The 17434-nt window shown below is 40.6% G+C and overlaps 1 protein-coding gene across 2 annotated transcripts in view; it reads left to right on the top strand.

Annotated features, from left to right (window-relative positions):
* Nucleotides 1-17434, top strand: part of FGD5 (FYVE, RhoGEF and PH domain containing 5) — a 76850-nt gene that overhangs the window by 25526 nt on the left and 33890 nt on the right. For both annotated transcript variants that reach the window (XR_004061103.1, XM_030956707.1), the window contains exons 3-6: nt 1806-1935; nt 4609-4667; nt 4778-4808; nt 15968-16119. Coding sequence is in view for 1 of the 2 variants with exons in the window: in XM_030956707.1 (XP_030812567.1) it covers nt 1806-1935; nt 4609-4667; nt 4778-4808; nt 15968-16119 (372 nt within the window). In the remaining variant the exon portion in view is untranslated. The remainder of the gene's footprint in view (nt 1-1805; nt 1936-4608; nt 4668-4777; nt 4809-15967; nt 16120-17434) is intronic.

The raw sequence follows: 17434 nt of genomic DNA, 5'->3' as shown, positions 1-17434 counted from the left end.
GCTGACCTCTTGAGTTTTATTAGCTGGGATCATCCTTTAGGCAGTATGTACCTTATGGAGACAAATTATTAGTTCATTTCAAATATGAACACAGCAGAGGTTCCTTAAGTGCTGCACTTGTTCATATCCTTCTTTAGACTGAAATATGAGCTCCTGGACTCTGTGCATGAGGGAAAATCTGGAGGCAGAACAGAAAGGCTGACAGCCACACTTGTATGGGAGACACATAGCCCTGTTTGCAGCTTAGAGGTAAATGCAGATATCTAGGGAGTTTCCTTTCTGAAAGGAAATAAGAATCTGGTCAGTGACCTTGGGAGTCTCATCATTGTCCTCTCACTTACATTAGCTCATCTTTGCCCAGCCTTCTGCTACTCCAGTATTGGCTTTGATGCCATGGGTTTGTTCACATCTGGGATCTCCAAGCAGATTAAAGAAGATTAAAGGGATGAAGCAGAGATGTGAAAGGAAGTTAGTGTTTCAGAGGAAATGAGAAGTATAGAAATAATATAAACTGAGGCATCCAGGCCCACATTACAGACTGACCCACCTGGCCAACACGTCTACTAGAAAACATGGCAATGTCAGATTTTGTTTCTCAAGATGAAAGACTCACCCTCTTGGCTGAACACAGGAACCTTGCCCTAGAAATGTAAAAAGCTTGGGGCCACTGTGGTGTATAAGCTGTATATAAACTCCTAGAATGACACTGTGGTCAAAAAACCAAATCTGATCCTTGAAGGTGAAAACTCAGTAAAGTCAAGTAGGAATAGATGAGTGTTACAGCTTATATACACAGCTTGGTACTAATTTTTTGCCAGTGTTAGAATAATGAGTTACGTGTTGCAGTACCAAGAGCAGTATCAAAATTGTATGGCAGCAAAAGTTTATGTTAAAATGATTGGTAAATTGAATAATGCTAATGCTAATAATCATTGGATGAAGTTCAGAGATTTTAGAATTATTAAATCATAAGTGGCATGACATAGTAAGACACCAAAATCTTCACCTATTTCATATAAAAGTCAAAATTAAGGGACAACTTGAATACAGCTTGTGAGTACACAGTAACAAAATCTGAAAGACTGGCCACCAGTTCAGCAAAGGTTTAACAAGATCCAGCAACTGGAATTTGGAGCTAGGCATATACAGATCAGCTTTAGTCATGCTTTGTGGAGGTTTTGAGATCAGGGGAATTTTAATTGAAAAAAACCCCTTTTTTTAATAAAATGCTGTGAAGCCACAGGCCTGTATTGCACTGGCCTGTGTTTCACACCAGGTCCAGTACTCTTACTGCACAGCTTTCTCTGGGTTTCTGGAGCTGAATTCATGTTCCCTTGAAACAATCCAAGGATTCTGGAACCTGAGTATCTTGTAGTTTAAATGATGACATTGGTATTACCATTATACTTTTCTTGTCCTTTTGATGTTTTCCCAGAAAACCCATTGCCACAGTATCTAACTTCCATTTAAAAATGTTAGTGTGATTTTACTGAATCTATTTTGAGGGGTTGACTACAGAGGAACAAAGCAGTTCTGCTTCCAACTAAGTATGAAGTTTTTACTCCAAACTGGGCCAGAACAGTCATCTCTTGGGGAAGCTTGAACAAGTTCATTTAACTTCCCATTGCTCCTTTCCGAGTCTTCTGCTTGCCTAAATGATTGCCTTTGAAGATAGCAGCCAAAAAAACCCCTGCTTGATAAATCTTGCTTTCCAAGCCCTGCAGTTCTGCAGGGATTCTATATGTCTGAGCAACAGTGAGTCTGGGAATAACACCATTGAGCTAGTCTGTTCTGTTTTTCTGCAGTGCTTACACTGAGCCCTATAAGGTGTGCCCAGTCTCTGTGACACCAATGGAAGTAGTCACATCAGATGAGGAACAAAAGAGTTCAGAAGATGATGAAAGCAGCCTAGGTGATCCCAGTCTCACCAACAAGGTAAAAAAAACTCTAAAAGTGGTTAATGCATGAAACCTGGAGAGGGAAAAGCAATTCGCAGAAGATCTTGGATTCTTAGCTGTCTGTTTTTTGTCTGGTGCTCATTTAGAAATGGCAGAGCCATCAGTCCTTTGCTCCCCCACTGCACTAGGAATAATTTACCTCTACAGCATATGTCAAAGGCAAAGAATGTAGTCTGAAGATGGACAGTGGAGACAACATAAACAGCAAGAAAGGCCTGACTTGAATGTCAGGAAAAAGGTCTCACTCCAAAGCATTTAGCTTCCATCTGGAGAATTTAAAATTACATTGAATCAAAAAAGACATATGGAGAAGACCTGCAGTGTGAACAAACAGGGACCAGTAAGCAGAGTCTCAAAGGTCTCAAAACAAGCAGGGCAGCTACTGACTCAAAAGCAGCAGTCCATAAGAGTGTCTTTGCTGCTCCTTACACATTTCTGCTGGTTTCCAGACTCCAGGAATCATTCTGTTTTGCAAACCTTTAACATATTAAAATATGCACTCCTGTTCACATACATAAAACTGAAATGTGCTGGAGTTGGGAACTACAGACTTGTGTGCCTTGAGGAAGCACCTACTTCAGATACCTTTCAAGGGACAGCTCTTGATTTATATAATTATGCAGATGCTCCAGCTGCAATCTAGCTCTTCAAGGATGGATCTGGAAGACAGATATAGACTACTTTTCCTTCACTCTCACTGATTTGCAGAGCTACCCTGAAAAAGTGAATTGTTCTTGTAATGCCTCAGTTTACGTACCATTAGCACTACCGTAAACTGCTACACAGCGCATAACAAAGGGGGCATTATGAAGTCAGTCAGATAGCGAAGCTTATAAAACTGCTATGAGCCTCTGATTGTGGCAGTAGCATTCTTATCTGAGTACAATCAAGCTGCGATACACTCTGAAGTACAACACACACATAGTAAAATGCATGAGGAGATGAAATTTATCCATGTTAGCATGGCAAGTTAGTGGCACACACAGCGATGGAGCTTCTGCTTCCATGATTTCACGAGTTGCCCTGCTTTGAAATGCAGTACAAAAGAGTACTCTAGAGAAGTGACTTGCACAATGCTTCTGATTTAGAAAATTGTTCTATGATCTACTTGTGCAGCTCTTAGGCCAAACAACTCCATCCTAGCCCTATGGAGGCAGTTTTGCCTCCAGCCCCACAATTTTTTTAAGCTGGATCTGTTTAGTTCAGTTTTTTAAGGAGACCAGTCTGGTTCTGATCAAGGTCGTGCAAACAGCTGGGTCAGCACAACTGAGAACTGGCACTCTGTTTAGAGGGGAGTGACTGGCACTGTCACCAAAGTGCCATCAATCTTTATGATTAATATGTCATAGGCAAAATTCAGGGACTTCAGTGTCACGTGGTCTGTCCAGAACAAGTCTGAGAGTGTCTCTATGCATTGTCTGTCTTGGGTTATTTTATTGCTGTTTGTTTAACCAGGAAGTTAACTCTGAGATACACAACAGTGTTTGTAGACAGATTTCTGCAAACAGGGGATAGAGTGGGTGCAGGTCCCTCAACTATTCACTCTCTGAAACAAAGTCCAAGTGATTATTATAAGACTGCAAAGATACCAGCATTTTAGAAATCTTTACTCCCTGCAGCCAGTCATGTGCCTAGTCCTGTGGTATAGCTCTCTCCCAGCTCCCTCTTCAGTAGCTGCCCTCTGGGCCTTGCTCCAAGCCTTTGCTTAGCAGATGGAGGCCATGGCAGCCATGTAGGGACCCTTGACTTTCTGCTTCGCTGAGTCTTCTTACCAGCATACTTGGTCTGGCAAGCAATGTCACTATGACTTGATACTGCACTCATTTCCCCTGAGTCCACTTTAAGTCACTGAGGGCTGCATTTCTTTGCAACTACTAGACCACTGTTTTAGCTCCTTACTTCATGACTGCTGAAAAAGTCAAACTTTTTCCAGTACATTCCTTTCAGTACATATTTCTATGCTTTAGCCATCTCTTACCATAAGGATGAATCGTGAATTAGGAGCAAAATACTATTAGCCACTTGAACCTCAGAACCATACAGTTTGCTTCTTTCACAGTTATCTGTTACTTCCAAGATGCCAACCAGTTAAACAGATGCCTCGGAGATTTCAAACAATGTTGTCTGGTGAAGTACTGAACTAATTCTGGAGATATTTATTGCCATTTAGCTTAGACACTTTTTTTAGTACGCAATAAAGCCCTTTATCCCGTTTGCTTCCACAGGTCTCACTGACAGCAGTCAGAACAGTTTGGAATATGATCATTTTGATAAGAACTCCCCTTTCCAGGTGGTATATCCTCAACAGCTGTGAAGCTAGCCTGTTCAAAGTTAAGCACTTTCTGCTTCTTTGAGAAATTTTGGACCTGTAAAAATCCACAGAAAATTTCACTCCTCCTTCAATAATGAGACATTTTTCAAACTTGCCATCTGTATTAGCTGCTATTACTTTGTACTGTATTACTAGTATTTGAATTGAGGAAAATGGCCTGTCTTCGAAAGTCCAGGATACCAGACACTGAACAGCAAAGAATAAAGTCTGGTCACTATTTTTACTATAGAAATATGTCAGTTTAAAGTGCTCTCTAACACTGCTTTACTTTGTAGAATGAGAAATCTCTTAATTGCTTCTGACCTCTTCTGTTGACAGAAAGAAGGCCAGTACAGAGCTTACCTCATTGCCCAGGAACTAATGTCTTCAGAAGAAGTGTGAGTTTGTTTTTATAATCTACCTGTTGCGCTTCTAAAATTAAAGCTATGTAGTTCACCCTTCCATATTCATTTGATGGCAGTTAATAAAAGTTTGTCTCTCTCCCCAGATATGTGGAAATGCTCCAGTTGTTACGTATGGTAAGTAAACAATTTTAATCACTGAAACCTAGATACCCTTTTATTTAGCTGCAATTTAAAAGACATAAAAGCACTGAAGGGATTTAAGTGAATTTGAGGAGGAAGGGCTTACTGTGAACCATTCTAATCTATTGTTTGTCATCTAGAGGGAAAAGCGTTGGCCAACAGTTGGGGCTTCTTGAGACTGAGACTGGTGTAAGGTGCATAACAAGCCTAGTGCAGAGAAGGAGATGGTGATAAACAGGGGTGGACACTCTCCCTTCACAGTGAGACAGATGGGATTAGAGCTATGAAGCATGGGGATTTGGTTTCAATGGACTCACTCTGCTTGCATTTAAGCTTCTTGTTTTCTAGTAGTATTGGTAATAGCCAGTGTGCTCTGGGTATCCACGCTGTCTCACAGTGTTTTGGTTTAAGACAATTTAAGAGGCAGATACTCTAAAATTAGTTACCTCCCCATTGATTTAACAAATCCCTTTCCACCAATAAGGAGAAAGGAACAGAAGTAGATATAAGTGAAAAAATAGCATTCTATAAAAAAGAAACAGCAACAGGCAAAAAATAACAGTAATCCTCACTAGTTACACAGTTGTTGAGCTCTCACGGACTACCGGAAACAAACATAAACTCCAAAGGACAGAGTAAGCCCTCTCCCCAGACCACGCCTTCTGCAGCCCAGAGCGTGTCGGAGACAAAGGGAAAATGTCAGACAAACCCCTAAGATGGCGCCTTCTGCAGACAACTGCATGTGGGGAGACAAAGGTGGCAGCAGCTCTCCCCCTCATCTCTCCAGCAGCAACAGCTCCATTGAAAAAGGTGGCCGGCACCCTCCGGCATCTGGAGTTTGGGAACTGAAGAACTCGGTGAATCTGCAGTGCCAGCCTCTGTGCCTGTCCCTAGGCTGGCAGCAGCCAACCAACATCAGCACTGCGTCCTCCAAGCCACTGGTGCTGGTGCTGTGCTGCTCTCTCGAGTCCCTGCTCTGATGGGGGCTAGGGAGAAAACGGATTCTCAAGCACAGAAAGAGCAGTGGCTCAACCCCGACCAGTGCCAGCCTTGCACTGCAGGCAGGTGTTGCAAAATTCACTCTGAAAGCTTTTCATTTTGAAATGCAGCCTCTCAGGTTGCTACCCCGAAGCAACTCTCTTCTAAGGCCAGAGGGAAACAAAAGCAAGCCAAAGCCTCTACCTGCACTGCCTCAGCTATCTTGCCCTGCAAGAACAAAAGGGAAAAGAGCAGAGCCAAGAGGCAAAAGAGCTCTGCTTGGGCAACGTGAACATGAAAGAGACAGGCACCTTCTGGTTCTGCCTCTGGCTGCGCCATGGAGTCTTAATGAGACAGTAACAACTTTGGTCTCAGATAGGTATAGAATACCAAAACATTTTGGGTTAGCCAAGACACAGAGCTAATCACCATGCCGAAAATACAGTTTCTGGTGTCAGAAGCATGTGAGAGAACACCCAGAAATAATCACTTTTAGTCCCTGATAGAAAATTCTTGCATGGCATAAACTGACTGGTAACTTTGACCTGGAATACTCTGTGTCCCTTTAACAGATCTTCCTCTGCTTCCCTAAAGACTGGTACACAGCTTAGATGGCCTTGCTGTCAGTATCTTTCTTGGCTGTTAGTTGAAAGGTAATAAGAAATAATAGCCACTACACAAAGCATAGTGCTGCTATTTCCACTGCTGCTTGGAAAGAAATTTCCTGAGAAGGGAAAAAGTAACCCCAGGTTGTCCTTGGAGGACATCTCAAGCACTAGCAGTGGAACAGGAACTCTGATGGGGACAAAAGTAATGAGGTTGGAACGCAAGGGATACTAAGTGTGACAATGTCACTGAACTGGGAGGAGCTGTCGATTCCCTCAAGGGCAGAAAGGCCTTGCAGACAGGCCTTGACAAGTTAGATGGGTGGGTCATCATCAATCTCGTGAAGTTTGACAAGGACAAGTGCCAGATTCTGTGCCTGGGACAGGGCAACCCTGGCTGTATATATAGACTAGGGAACAAGAGGCTGGAGAGCAGCATTGTAGAAAGCACATAGACAGTGGAGTGAGAGTATTTAGTGGAGGTGTCTAGGAGAGGCCTCTCATTTGCATTACATCCTGGCATTTTCCATATACCTCTAAGGAGATAAAAGTGACTTACTAATGCCAGAAAACTCTTCAATAAATATATCCGAACTTGAAATGCCTTTCAGTGCCTTTACCCACAGTATAAATGACTGCACACCCTCATGGCTGCTATAGCACCATGTTACTGTCAGGCTGCCTTGCCTATGCTATTAGGCAGGAAAAAAATACTTCAGGACTTTTCCCCATCCCTTCCCTTTTCTGCTTCCTCTGGTAAATCCCTGTGTAGTGAAATTTGTTTCCCTGCCTGCCCAATCCACTGGATTAAGGGGATCTTATGAATATTTAGCATGTTCTCATTATTTCCCTAGTTATGAAAGAAATTAAGGAAAAGAGAAAGGAGAAAAAAAAAAAAAGAGAAGTTAATATGTCAAATGAAAGTAAGAAATGGACCAAAGTAAACCCTTGAATGAATGCACTGGTGGGCAAAGTTAAGCCACTTATTGGTTGTGAAATGTCAGAATAACTATAACCATGCACTGTGACATTCCCTGTCCCAATTCCCTGGGTTAGAAAGTTTAATAAAATCTCATCAATTTGAGAACTGGAAGGACACATCAGACTGATGAGCAGTCACCAACCATATGAAGTTTAAGAAGGGCAAAATCACAATTTTTATTAATTCCTTATATAGTGGAAAAGTTCATATCTGTCTTGACCTATACACTCCTTTCGGGGTTACGGGAGGCATTTTTTCAGCAGAGCCAACAAGCAAGTTTCTCAGATAAGATTTAATTGTTTTTACGAGTTGGTTTTCTAACTAGTGAGGATGTATGAATGGAACCTGTGTCAGAGAATGAGGGAGAAGAGAGAAACAGGCAGCCTGTTTTCACACTTGTCTGCTAGTTCAGGCAGTCTTTGGTTTAGAGGAAGTCAAAAATCTTTATGGGAAAAGGCTCAGAGGGTATGTTTCTGAGTTTCATTGATTGTCTGTCACCCTGGCGTACCCCGTCTCTACTGGTATAAGCTGACATCTGCATGATATCTACCTACTGCAGTGGCATTCAGAAATAATCTGCAGGTTTCTCCAAATGTTTGCAAACACGTTCAGTCTAGAAAACACTCACTTTTTCTGTCCCAACTAATGTTGAATCTTTGTATTGACCTGCTGCCCCGTGTATTCAGAATATTTAGAGAAACTATTACTAATGTTACAACATGCAAATCCCTTAGAATGTAGGGTAATATTGGTTATTACCTAACCAAAGCAATATTTTCAATACTGCTGTAACACTAAAAGTTACAATAATTCTAATTGTTCCTTTTTCCATATTTGAATAGTTTTAAGAATAATCACATCAGCAAAAAATCATGCTTTCCTGTGCACTTGCTATTGACACAAGTTCCACTGGCAGATTTCAGAAGCAACCAAGGGTGCCCACAATCACCAAATTGATCTCAAGGTACAACACAACATTCATGGCCCAATTAGGACCTTCCTTGATAACATTCCTCAACCCAGGCATGCATTTCTGTTTCCCATCACCAACTTTCTCAAGAAAACAGTTTCTAAACACTTAGCATCAAGTCTCAAGTTTCATCTTCTCATGTAAATCCACATATTGGTAAGAAAGGCAAAGAACTAAACCACACCCTAGCTGCTTTCAGAAAGGAAAAAAAAGGCTTTTCTTAAGCCTGCAGCAAGAGCAATTTCCCATCTCATTTCCAGGCTGGGCTAGTGCTGTTGTTCATTCAGCATAACAGATTCTGTTTGGCCTTTCAGTGGAGACTTTAATAAACTGATTGATTGCCAAAACGATGACATTTCCATACACCCACTCTGCTATTGAACTGAAAGACTGGAAACATTGTGTTAGCTCACAAACTTTGTATCCGTTGGTGTGGAAGTAGTGATAATAATCTAAAAGGTTAGCTGTTACTTGCCCTACTCAAAGGTAATACAGTTCTCTGGAGCAGTGAGTTCAGGACCCATTCTGGTCTGAGCAGGTGGAACTGGCAGGGCCTTCTAGTCCAAGTTGATGACCTCTTGATACTCACAGTTTTTCCAAAGTCGATTAGTCTTTGAATCTCCTTCAGGATCATTTAATCTTCAAACTTTATCATTCTGTCTCCTATTATGCTTCCCCAGCAGTGCAGGCTGCACTTGACATCTTTTTCTTAGTACTTGCTCCTGAACAAAATGCTGCAAGTGACTTTCTCAGTCTCAAATTTCACACATCACCAAGATGGTTTATTTGCTTCCCCTCAGCTGGTCTGTTTCAAATGGCTTTACAAGATGTACACAAATGACACCTAGCGTTACTTAGATTGCTTCAGGATCCCAGTCTGTATGGGACCAAGCATTTCCTTGATAGTGTATCATGATCACATTTATTTTGCCTTTCATTTTTAATAGTGGATGACGTTCATGTTTATTTTGCCTTTGGCTTTGTACATAAAATCTCCGTGTGTGCATAAACCCCTTTGACGTTATTACTTCCCTCCAAGATATTTAGTGAATTAAGGACAGCTCTGCACTGAAAAGACATCAGCCCAAACATCTCCTTTGAAAAAGAAAATTGACCTTGTTTCCTGGTTTGCATTTTCCTCAAACAATTGATCACAATTGTTAGAAACAAAGAGAGCCAGATTTATGCTTCCTAAGCATTTGGAGATATTGCTATGAATATGATAAAGATCGATATGTGCTGGTTCTCCACCCTTCAGAGCAGTTTGGAATTCAACCCTGCACTGGACATCCCAGTGTTCATGACTGCAAAATAAATCTTAGGATGTAAAAAAGAAAAAAATAATTGTAGCGCTCAAGCCTCTAACTTAAGAGTTAAACCTCATTGATTAAACTCTATTTTCAGAATTCTTGTATGTGGCACATTCTCAAAACCAAAAATTAACTGTCTAATTTAGGAACCACAGCTACATATTAGACAAAACAAAATTCCATCTATCTAATTATCCCATTCCATCTTTCTAATTATTTACACTTCCAGTGAATGATTTGCTGAGCCTTTTTTATGACTGTGAATTTTTTGGATGATGTTCAAACTTCTGCTGAACCAATCAAGTCATTACTTTCCTAATAAAATGTTTTAGTGAATGCAACGTGCTGGCTAAGCGAAGAGCTAGCTTGCTGTTAGGCCATCTGAAGTTCTTATAACAGCCTAAGGACACACTGTTACAAAAGAGTAACCTGCCCTCACTTACACTAGGCTGATTTTTTTTCTCATATATTTATTTCTCATGTATTTATTTATTGTTGTGTTCATCAGCAGTGGGAAAATAACTATGTATTGGCTGGGGAGCTTCCACAGTGGGAATGCTGAGCCAAAATATCTTTCAGATAACCTGTATATCTCTTAAAAGGAGAAGGAAGCCACACCAGCACATCTGGATCAGGACAATTCCCTGGTAAAAAGCTGCACTGATACAGTATTCTCAGTGCATACTGTACAGTCTGCTGGTTCTGAAATTCATTTGCAGTGTTTTGGATGAATGTGTCTATTTGGCTGCATGTGAGTGTGTGCTGAGGTCAGGGTTCCTGACCTAGATTGTACCCTGTATGGCAGGATAAGGGACTAATTGTGGCTGATGAGATAGCATTTTCTGCTGTTCATCTGGCATTGTTTCTGCTGAGTCTAGTAAGTGAGAAATGTGAGATCACTGCTCCATACAGATCAGGGGTCATTCAGTCTGCTATAGATGATGTGCCGCTCTTTAATTCAGGAGTGCCACTTTCATAATTCGGAGAGGAGCTGCTGACTGTGATGCAGATACCTCCAAGAATCTCCATGAACCAAACTCAGTTCATAGGGTACTGTACAGCACCTCATGTCTGCACTTGGCTTTAATATGGAGGCTGTCTTTTCCCCCTTTGAACTCTTCACCCTCCCCTCAGGTATAATGCCTAGATGTCCGAAGGAGCTTTGGATTCTGCAATATGCAGAATCTATTAAATCCACCTTCATTCTAGAAGTGAGAGCGATTGTCAAATCCTGCCCCATTTTACGCAATTAGTGTAGATTTTTTTTACATAATTTGGCCTCCCTAGCTGCCTTACAAAGTGTCACATATGATGACTTCCCATTAGTATGGGTCCATTAAAACACCAGCTTGACTAGGGAAGCAATTGCAATTCTAGATATACATGTAAAATTATTTTGTATGCATATATGTTGATGTACGTGTGTATTTTGCTGAAAAGCATAAAAGTCTGGATGCCAGGTGTGTGTTGTGGTGTGAAGAAGGTAAAAACATGCTGTGTGCAGACATGATTTCTGTAGCTGAAGTGCCGGTATCCCCATAGGAAGACAAAGGCAGAAAAGTAGCTGCAGTTTTCCACTAATGCATCTGCTCTGTACACTTGCTCCTTTTTTTTTTTCAGTGTTATTCCCTAACGGAAACTCACACATCTATTTTTAAAATTGTAGAAATATCCCAGGGGAATTTATTCACCCATCAGACCATTCCCTTTTCTTTAATACAGACTAGAGATATATGCAGAAAAGCTGATTCAGCCATGACAGCAGTAAAGGTCAGACCTCTGCTTCATATAAATTTACATAGTTTTTCTCTGGCAGGAACAGCAGGTGAATAATGTCTTCAAAGTGTTGCATTGCATCCTTTTGAGTTAAGATTTCTTTACCTTGTTAACAACGATGTGAAGCTAATTCAAAATTCGGGAAGCAGTTCAGCTCTATTCTGCTTTGTACGACCTTTGTTCCTCCCAATGCGACAATAATAAAGAGCAAATCGACACTTTGTTTTCAAGACCTGGAATCAAGGTCACCCATAATCCTTAGACTGCAGGCATTCAGTTTTTCTAATTCAACCACAATCTAACAATCTGTTCCTTCTAGTACAATGTGCACTTTTTGTTCACAGAAATGCTATTTGTTTCAGATCTTTCTCTTGGCCCATTAAAGAGTCTATAATCATCATTTTCTACTAGAACGTCACAGTTTCTAGCTCAAATGCAGGCCTGATGCTAGAAACACAATGCTGTGAGCCAGTGAGAAGGAACCTCAATCCCCACCTGCAGAGGAACTGCTGGTCAAACCATGGGACTAAAAATTACTATTGACAAAGACACTATTAATGGTGGTGTACTCCCTTCTCAATTCTGTTCTCCTGCCATTGTGGTCAATATGCAAGGACTAGGATTTTCATTATGACTAGATTAGAATTGTCTATTCTAGTGCTTTAGAAGATGAAAAATAAGAAGCCCAAGTAAATCTAGCAACTGATCAGCAGTTCTTGGATAATTCTAAAAGGTCTTCTTTCAAATAGGTCTGTCTGTTTAGCTACACCTATAAGTCAAAATCCCAACTTTCCCTTCTTTAGTGTACTCAGCTTTCTAATATTCATAGTTGCTTTCAACCCACTGCAGATGGCAGAACCATCAGCTTTTTACAGTAAAGGTAGAAAATAACTTCAGTCCTATCATTTTCTGACTACCTCTACTAGACTGGTTGTAGTAGTCCCCAGTTCCCAGGGATTCATTCATCTCTATTGGATGAACTGATCTTGTTTGGCCTGTTCTGTTATATATAGAAAAATGGAAACAGACACTCTGAATCCAGAATGAATTACTGCACTCCAAGTTTTTTTGAAGTAGAAGTTGAAGAAAAGGAGTCACCCAGCATAGCATATACTTATATGTATGTATGTATATATGTACAGAGAGGTAATTTTTTTCTCCAGGGGAACCTACCTGCCTGATAAGTCGTAAGTCTGACAAGAGGTTTTCCTTCCTTTCACTAGGGCCCTGCAAGGTTAAATGTTCTCATTTCGCTCATTCAGCTAATAAAGGCTAACATGTATACAGGATTGCTGCAGTTGAAATTTGCAGGTGGCCTCGCACATTCACCCCTATTGTTGGAGAGAAATGATACAGAAACTCACTGTTTCTGCATCTGTTCACAGAATCCTGGAAGCTAAGCCCAGAATTAACTCTTGTCCAATTAACTACACCTCTTGCCCTTTCATTAGAATATCACATTTCATATAGATGTTGAATCCTGCACAGAACTTTCTTGATAAGTGCTCTACCAAAAAACTCTGGTTGCTGGCATTGCTGACTTCTTTGAAAGAGTATCTAGAAATAACTACCTGCTACAAAAGTATCAATGTTGCTGATCCTCGGTAAATTGGGCTACTTTTCTGTAGCCTAGAGCCACATACTTTTTTTTTTTTTTTTCCCAAAACGTCACACCCTAACTGTTTCCTGTTAGTGTTGGCAAGCGCTCCCACCATCAGTAAAGCATCTCATGTCCCAGCATCCTGCGGGGAGGCTCATCACCTCAAAGAGGGTGTCAGATTCTCTTCCAAGAGCCAATCTTGTCAGTTAGGCACAGCTCCACATAAACCATATGATATTGTTGAAACCCTGCATTCCTCCTGGTCTCATACTCTCATAACAAACTCCAGACTACAGTCCCCATTTACAGCAGAGAATAGAATTCTTCAGAGGCATTTCTGGAGGGAAAAGACATAACTTGTGTATATTAGTGATGTTCACAAACAAAAGGAAATAAAACCCAAGCCAACAACCTTTGTGGCTGTGGGGTTTGATCCTCTTTGTTTCACTTCATTATTTGTAGGGTTTGTATCAGGAATGTTAAGGATATGGCCATTTGATGGCTATAAAGGGCTTACTTATAGATCCCCAAAATGTAATAAAAAGGTTTATATTTCAGAAATGTATTTTCATAGCTGGGTTGCTAACCTTCTGTATCACCTAGGCAGCCTGGGTTATGCTTTCCATGCACATGCAAGTACAGGCATAAGACTGTGTGAGATCTGTAGGCTCATCCAACCCTGGATGAGATTGAGCTTTGTAGCTATCACACCAGAGCCCTGAACCAAACAACTTCTGTTCATGAAGCTGTTTTAAGAAAGTTTTGATCCATCAGGGAATTATATAGACTCAGTGTTTAGTACCTCCTGTACTTAGACATTGGGCTTTTGTGAGAGACTTGAAGACCTTCAGGTTCCATGACTGATTACAGTTAGTGAGATTGGAAAAGCACTTTGCATTTGATTAATGGCCTCACAGACACTCAGCATTTTCAACAGTGACATAATTATTTTTAATGGATGTTTATGGTGATTACTGTTATGCTGCAGGGTTTTTGTCAATCATTAGAAGGCTGGCTATCCAGGCAACTGGAATTTAATTATTTGTCTGAGAATTCATTATAATCAAGGGGACAGACAATTAATAACTAATTAAATCTAGTGAGATGCTGTGGGAAAGGAGTGTTAATCCTGTTGCTTGTTGTGGTGGAAAGTGGACAGATACAGAGCTGTTTGATGTTAATTTGGAAAAGATGACATCTTTGTAATGTAATAGATTACTTAAGGACATCACTAGTGAACTACAAGCTATTCACTTGTTTAGGCACAATAAGCTGAGAGAACCCTTTAGAGTCTTTCCCTTTCCCTGATCTGGATTAATTATGATGACTGAGGACTTTGAAAGGTTGCAGATTCCTTTGAGTTAGTAAAAGCATCCAGAAGAGAGATTGATTGGTTTAGTTGCTTGAAAAACTTCTGAATTGTACACTGGCTGAAACATGAACTTAGGCTAACTCACATCAGAAAAAATTGGAAATTTAATAGCACAACATTGGGATTATTTGTGGTACTGGGGCAGGACATGTTGCAGAAATTAGACCCAGATAATTAGGAAACATAGTAATACTTTTTTGGAAATCTTTATGATATTTTTTTATCCAGGATATAGTTAATCAAAAAGAAAACTGCCATCATGATCTTTTTTTTACCTAGTTGTAGTGGCTTTTCAGAAAACAAATGTTTCAGCTGTTACAGTTGCTAAAAAACCCCAACATTGTCTATGTGTGACTCTTGGCTATTATCAATTAGATAATCCAGTCATCCCAGTTCACAGAGAGCCAGTGCGGACATTGCAGTTGACAGTAACAACAGAAAAACCAGGAATTAAGCTGAGGAAGCTAAAACCTGATCTTGCATGGAGTCAGTTCCTATCCATGAGAGAGGAATTTTGAAGCTCTTTGACTAGACTCTTTCCTATTGTGTAAGAGCAGAACCTTTCAGCAGGATCACAGTCATACCAACTACATCTCACCATGCCAAAATCGGTACAACAACCTTGATTTAATCAGTCCAAAGTGGACAATCCAACATAAAATATAGATTCACAGTGAAGCATATTCTGATGTGTTGCTCATACCTGGACATTTGCAAGTTTTATGGAAGTCTGTTCTTTTTAGACTCCTCCTTAATAACTCTATCTACTTTTAAAAAAATTAACTAGACAGAGGCCAGTGTCATGAGAAATGCCATGATAAATCCCGGTATGGCCCAGGGAAGTTCATTGTCCCTAAAAGTCCAGGGAACAAAATTTCATTTCTTGGCAACTCAAACCTGGGAAAGTATTTTGCTATGCGCTCTGAAATAGGTGCCCTATTATGTACTAGAGTGGGCTATATTTTAATATAGAGGAAATTGCCCCCATGCCTACATAATTTATAAACCACTTCATGAAAACCATTTCTTAGATGAGGAAGAAAGGACTCAGGTTTCATAGGGAAAATTATTTGTTCCATACTTTAAAATTTAAGTTCAGAAGTATAGCTAGTGCAATTTCTAGCACAAGGCATGGAGTTGTTAATGTTTTTCATGACAAGATGTTGGATCCAATGAGGTGAGAATCTCACCCTTCATTTTTAAAAATTATGTTTCGGATTAAGAAACACTGTAAAAATGAGACAAACCAGACCCAGGAAAGCAGAGGGGAAAGGAAATAAAAAGATACCAAAGCATTGTATACATATGGGTCTTATGGCTTGATCCGGTGAAACATTCCATTTGAGGTTGATAGCATTGTGGAATTCAGCTGAAACCGTGTATGAACTAATGGATGAAAGAAAACATATTCTATGATCTTGCTGTACTGAACACTATTGCTGTTGATAGCATAGCTTTTAATTCTTAGAAAGCATAGTTTAGGAGTCAAGAAATTGTAATAATAATTTCAGAAAAGATATTTTAAGTCTGTTTGCCTCATTTCAATGCTGTTGTTCACAGGATTTCTATGAAGGTATCTTGAAAGTGCTTGGAGATGATGATGAAAATGAACAAGAAGAAGTTAAACTCAAGCAAGGTTTAAGTGAACTCCCTGAAATTTATGAATTACACCAAGACATCCTGGAAGAACTGAAAGAGAGAGTCCTTAAATGGCAAGTACAGAATGGCATAGTTTGATGGCCTTAACATACCCTCCCCATAGCAGATGGGTGAACTCATTGGTGTTCCCTTGACCATCCCAGCAGAAATGAAAAGAATAGAATCTGAACCACTTTGGCAGATTTTGCATACAGACAGGAAGGAAGTAAATGTAGAAGCTGACAGGCTAAGAAATCAAATACGGAAATATGTGTGTAGTGAACAGCCGATGACTTTGAAATGGCCCTGTCAGTCAGTGTGAGAACAGCCAGCTTCATATGCATTATCCCCTGCCACTTCTCAGTCATCACCAAATGGCTTCACACCTATGGCCTGAAGGTCACAGGCTCATGCTGTGGAAAGCAGGAACAACTTACATCAGAACTGATCCTAAAGATCATCTGCTTACAGAAATCTACATAGCAGTTGTGTAGGTCTCAGTTAGGGACAGCCCTTTGCTCCCAGCACCAAGGCAGGGATCTGCTACCCTAGGCTTCCAAGCCAAATGGACTCTGGCAGCCTGTTAATGGGACTCCATCGAACATCCTTACGGGGAAAAGTCTTTCCATGAGAGAATAAGACCATGAATAGGACAGACAATGCTGCAAAATTCATTCAGCTGAGGAGGCCCCTGACTTAAGCCAGGCTGCCAGGTTCTATTGAATGATGGACCATGAAACCCCATACCTCCAATTTGCCAAACTCCAGGAGGCATTGGTCACTGAGAATGGACGATCCTATTTCTGTACAGCCACTGAGCAATTAAGGAAGTCAGTTAAACTAGTAGAATTTTTCAGTAACGATCCTAAATGTAGGGTACAGGTCTCCTTGCAGCCCTGCTCTTCCCAATCAAAGCATACAACAAGGAAAGGAGAGGCTAAAGGGGACTGTGTTTTGGTTTGTGCCCACCAAGGGACTGTTGAGAGAAAGACTTGAAAAGTGTCACCGATGATTTATGATTTATACACTTAGAACACAAACAGACACAGTGTTTCTGAGATCTAAAATGTCTTGGGTACTAAAGAAGCCACAGCCCTACTCTAACAGCATGCTGCCAGTTCCCTAAGACAAAAAGAACGCAACCATAAACACCCTAAGTGTTCTGTCCAGAACTACTCTGTGGCACTGGGGATAAAAGAGGACTGTATTGCAAATGCTGCCAGCACAACAGATATATATATGTTATATGCCTGCACTCAAATAGGTTCCCAGGTGATTACCACACCTGAAGCTTCCAGTAAGCCCTTCCCTGTGCCTGCACTGCTCAAGACACTCTGCTGCTCTGGAACTCATGTTCCTCTTTTAAGTATGATTCCTTCCTCTTTTGTG

Source organism: Camarhynchus parvulus, chromosome 12 (assembly GCF_901933205.1).
Source record: "Camarhynchus parvulus chromosome 12, STF_HiC, whole genome shotgun sequence".
Lineage (NCBI taxonomy): Eukaryota > Metazoa > Chordata > Aves > Passeriformes > Thraupidae > Camarhynchus > Camarhynchus parvulus.
The sequence above is the reverse complement of the archived record's forward strand: the minus strand, read 5'-3'. Positions and strand labels throughout refer to the sequence as shown.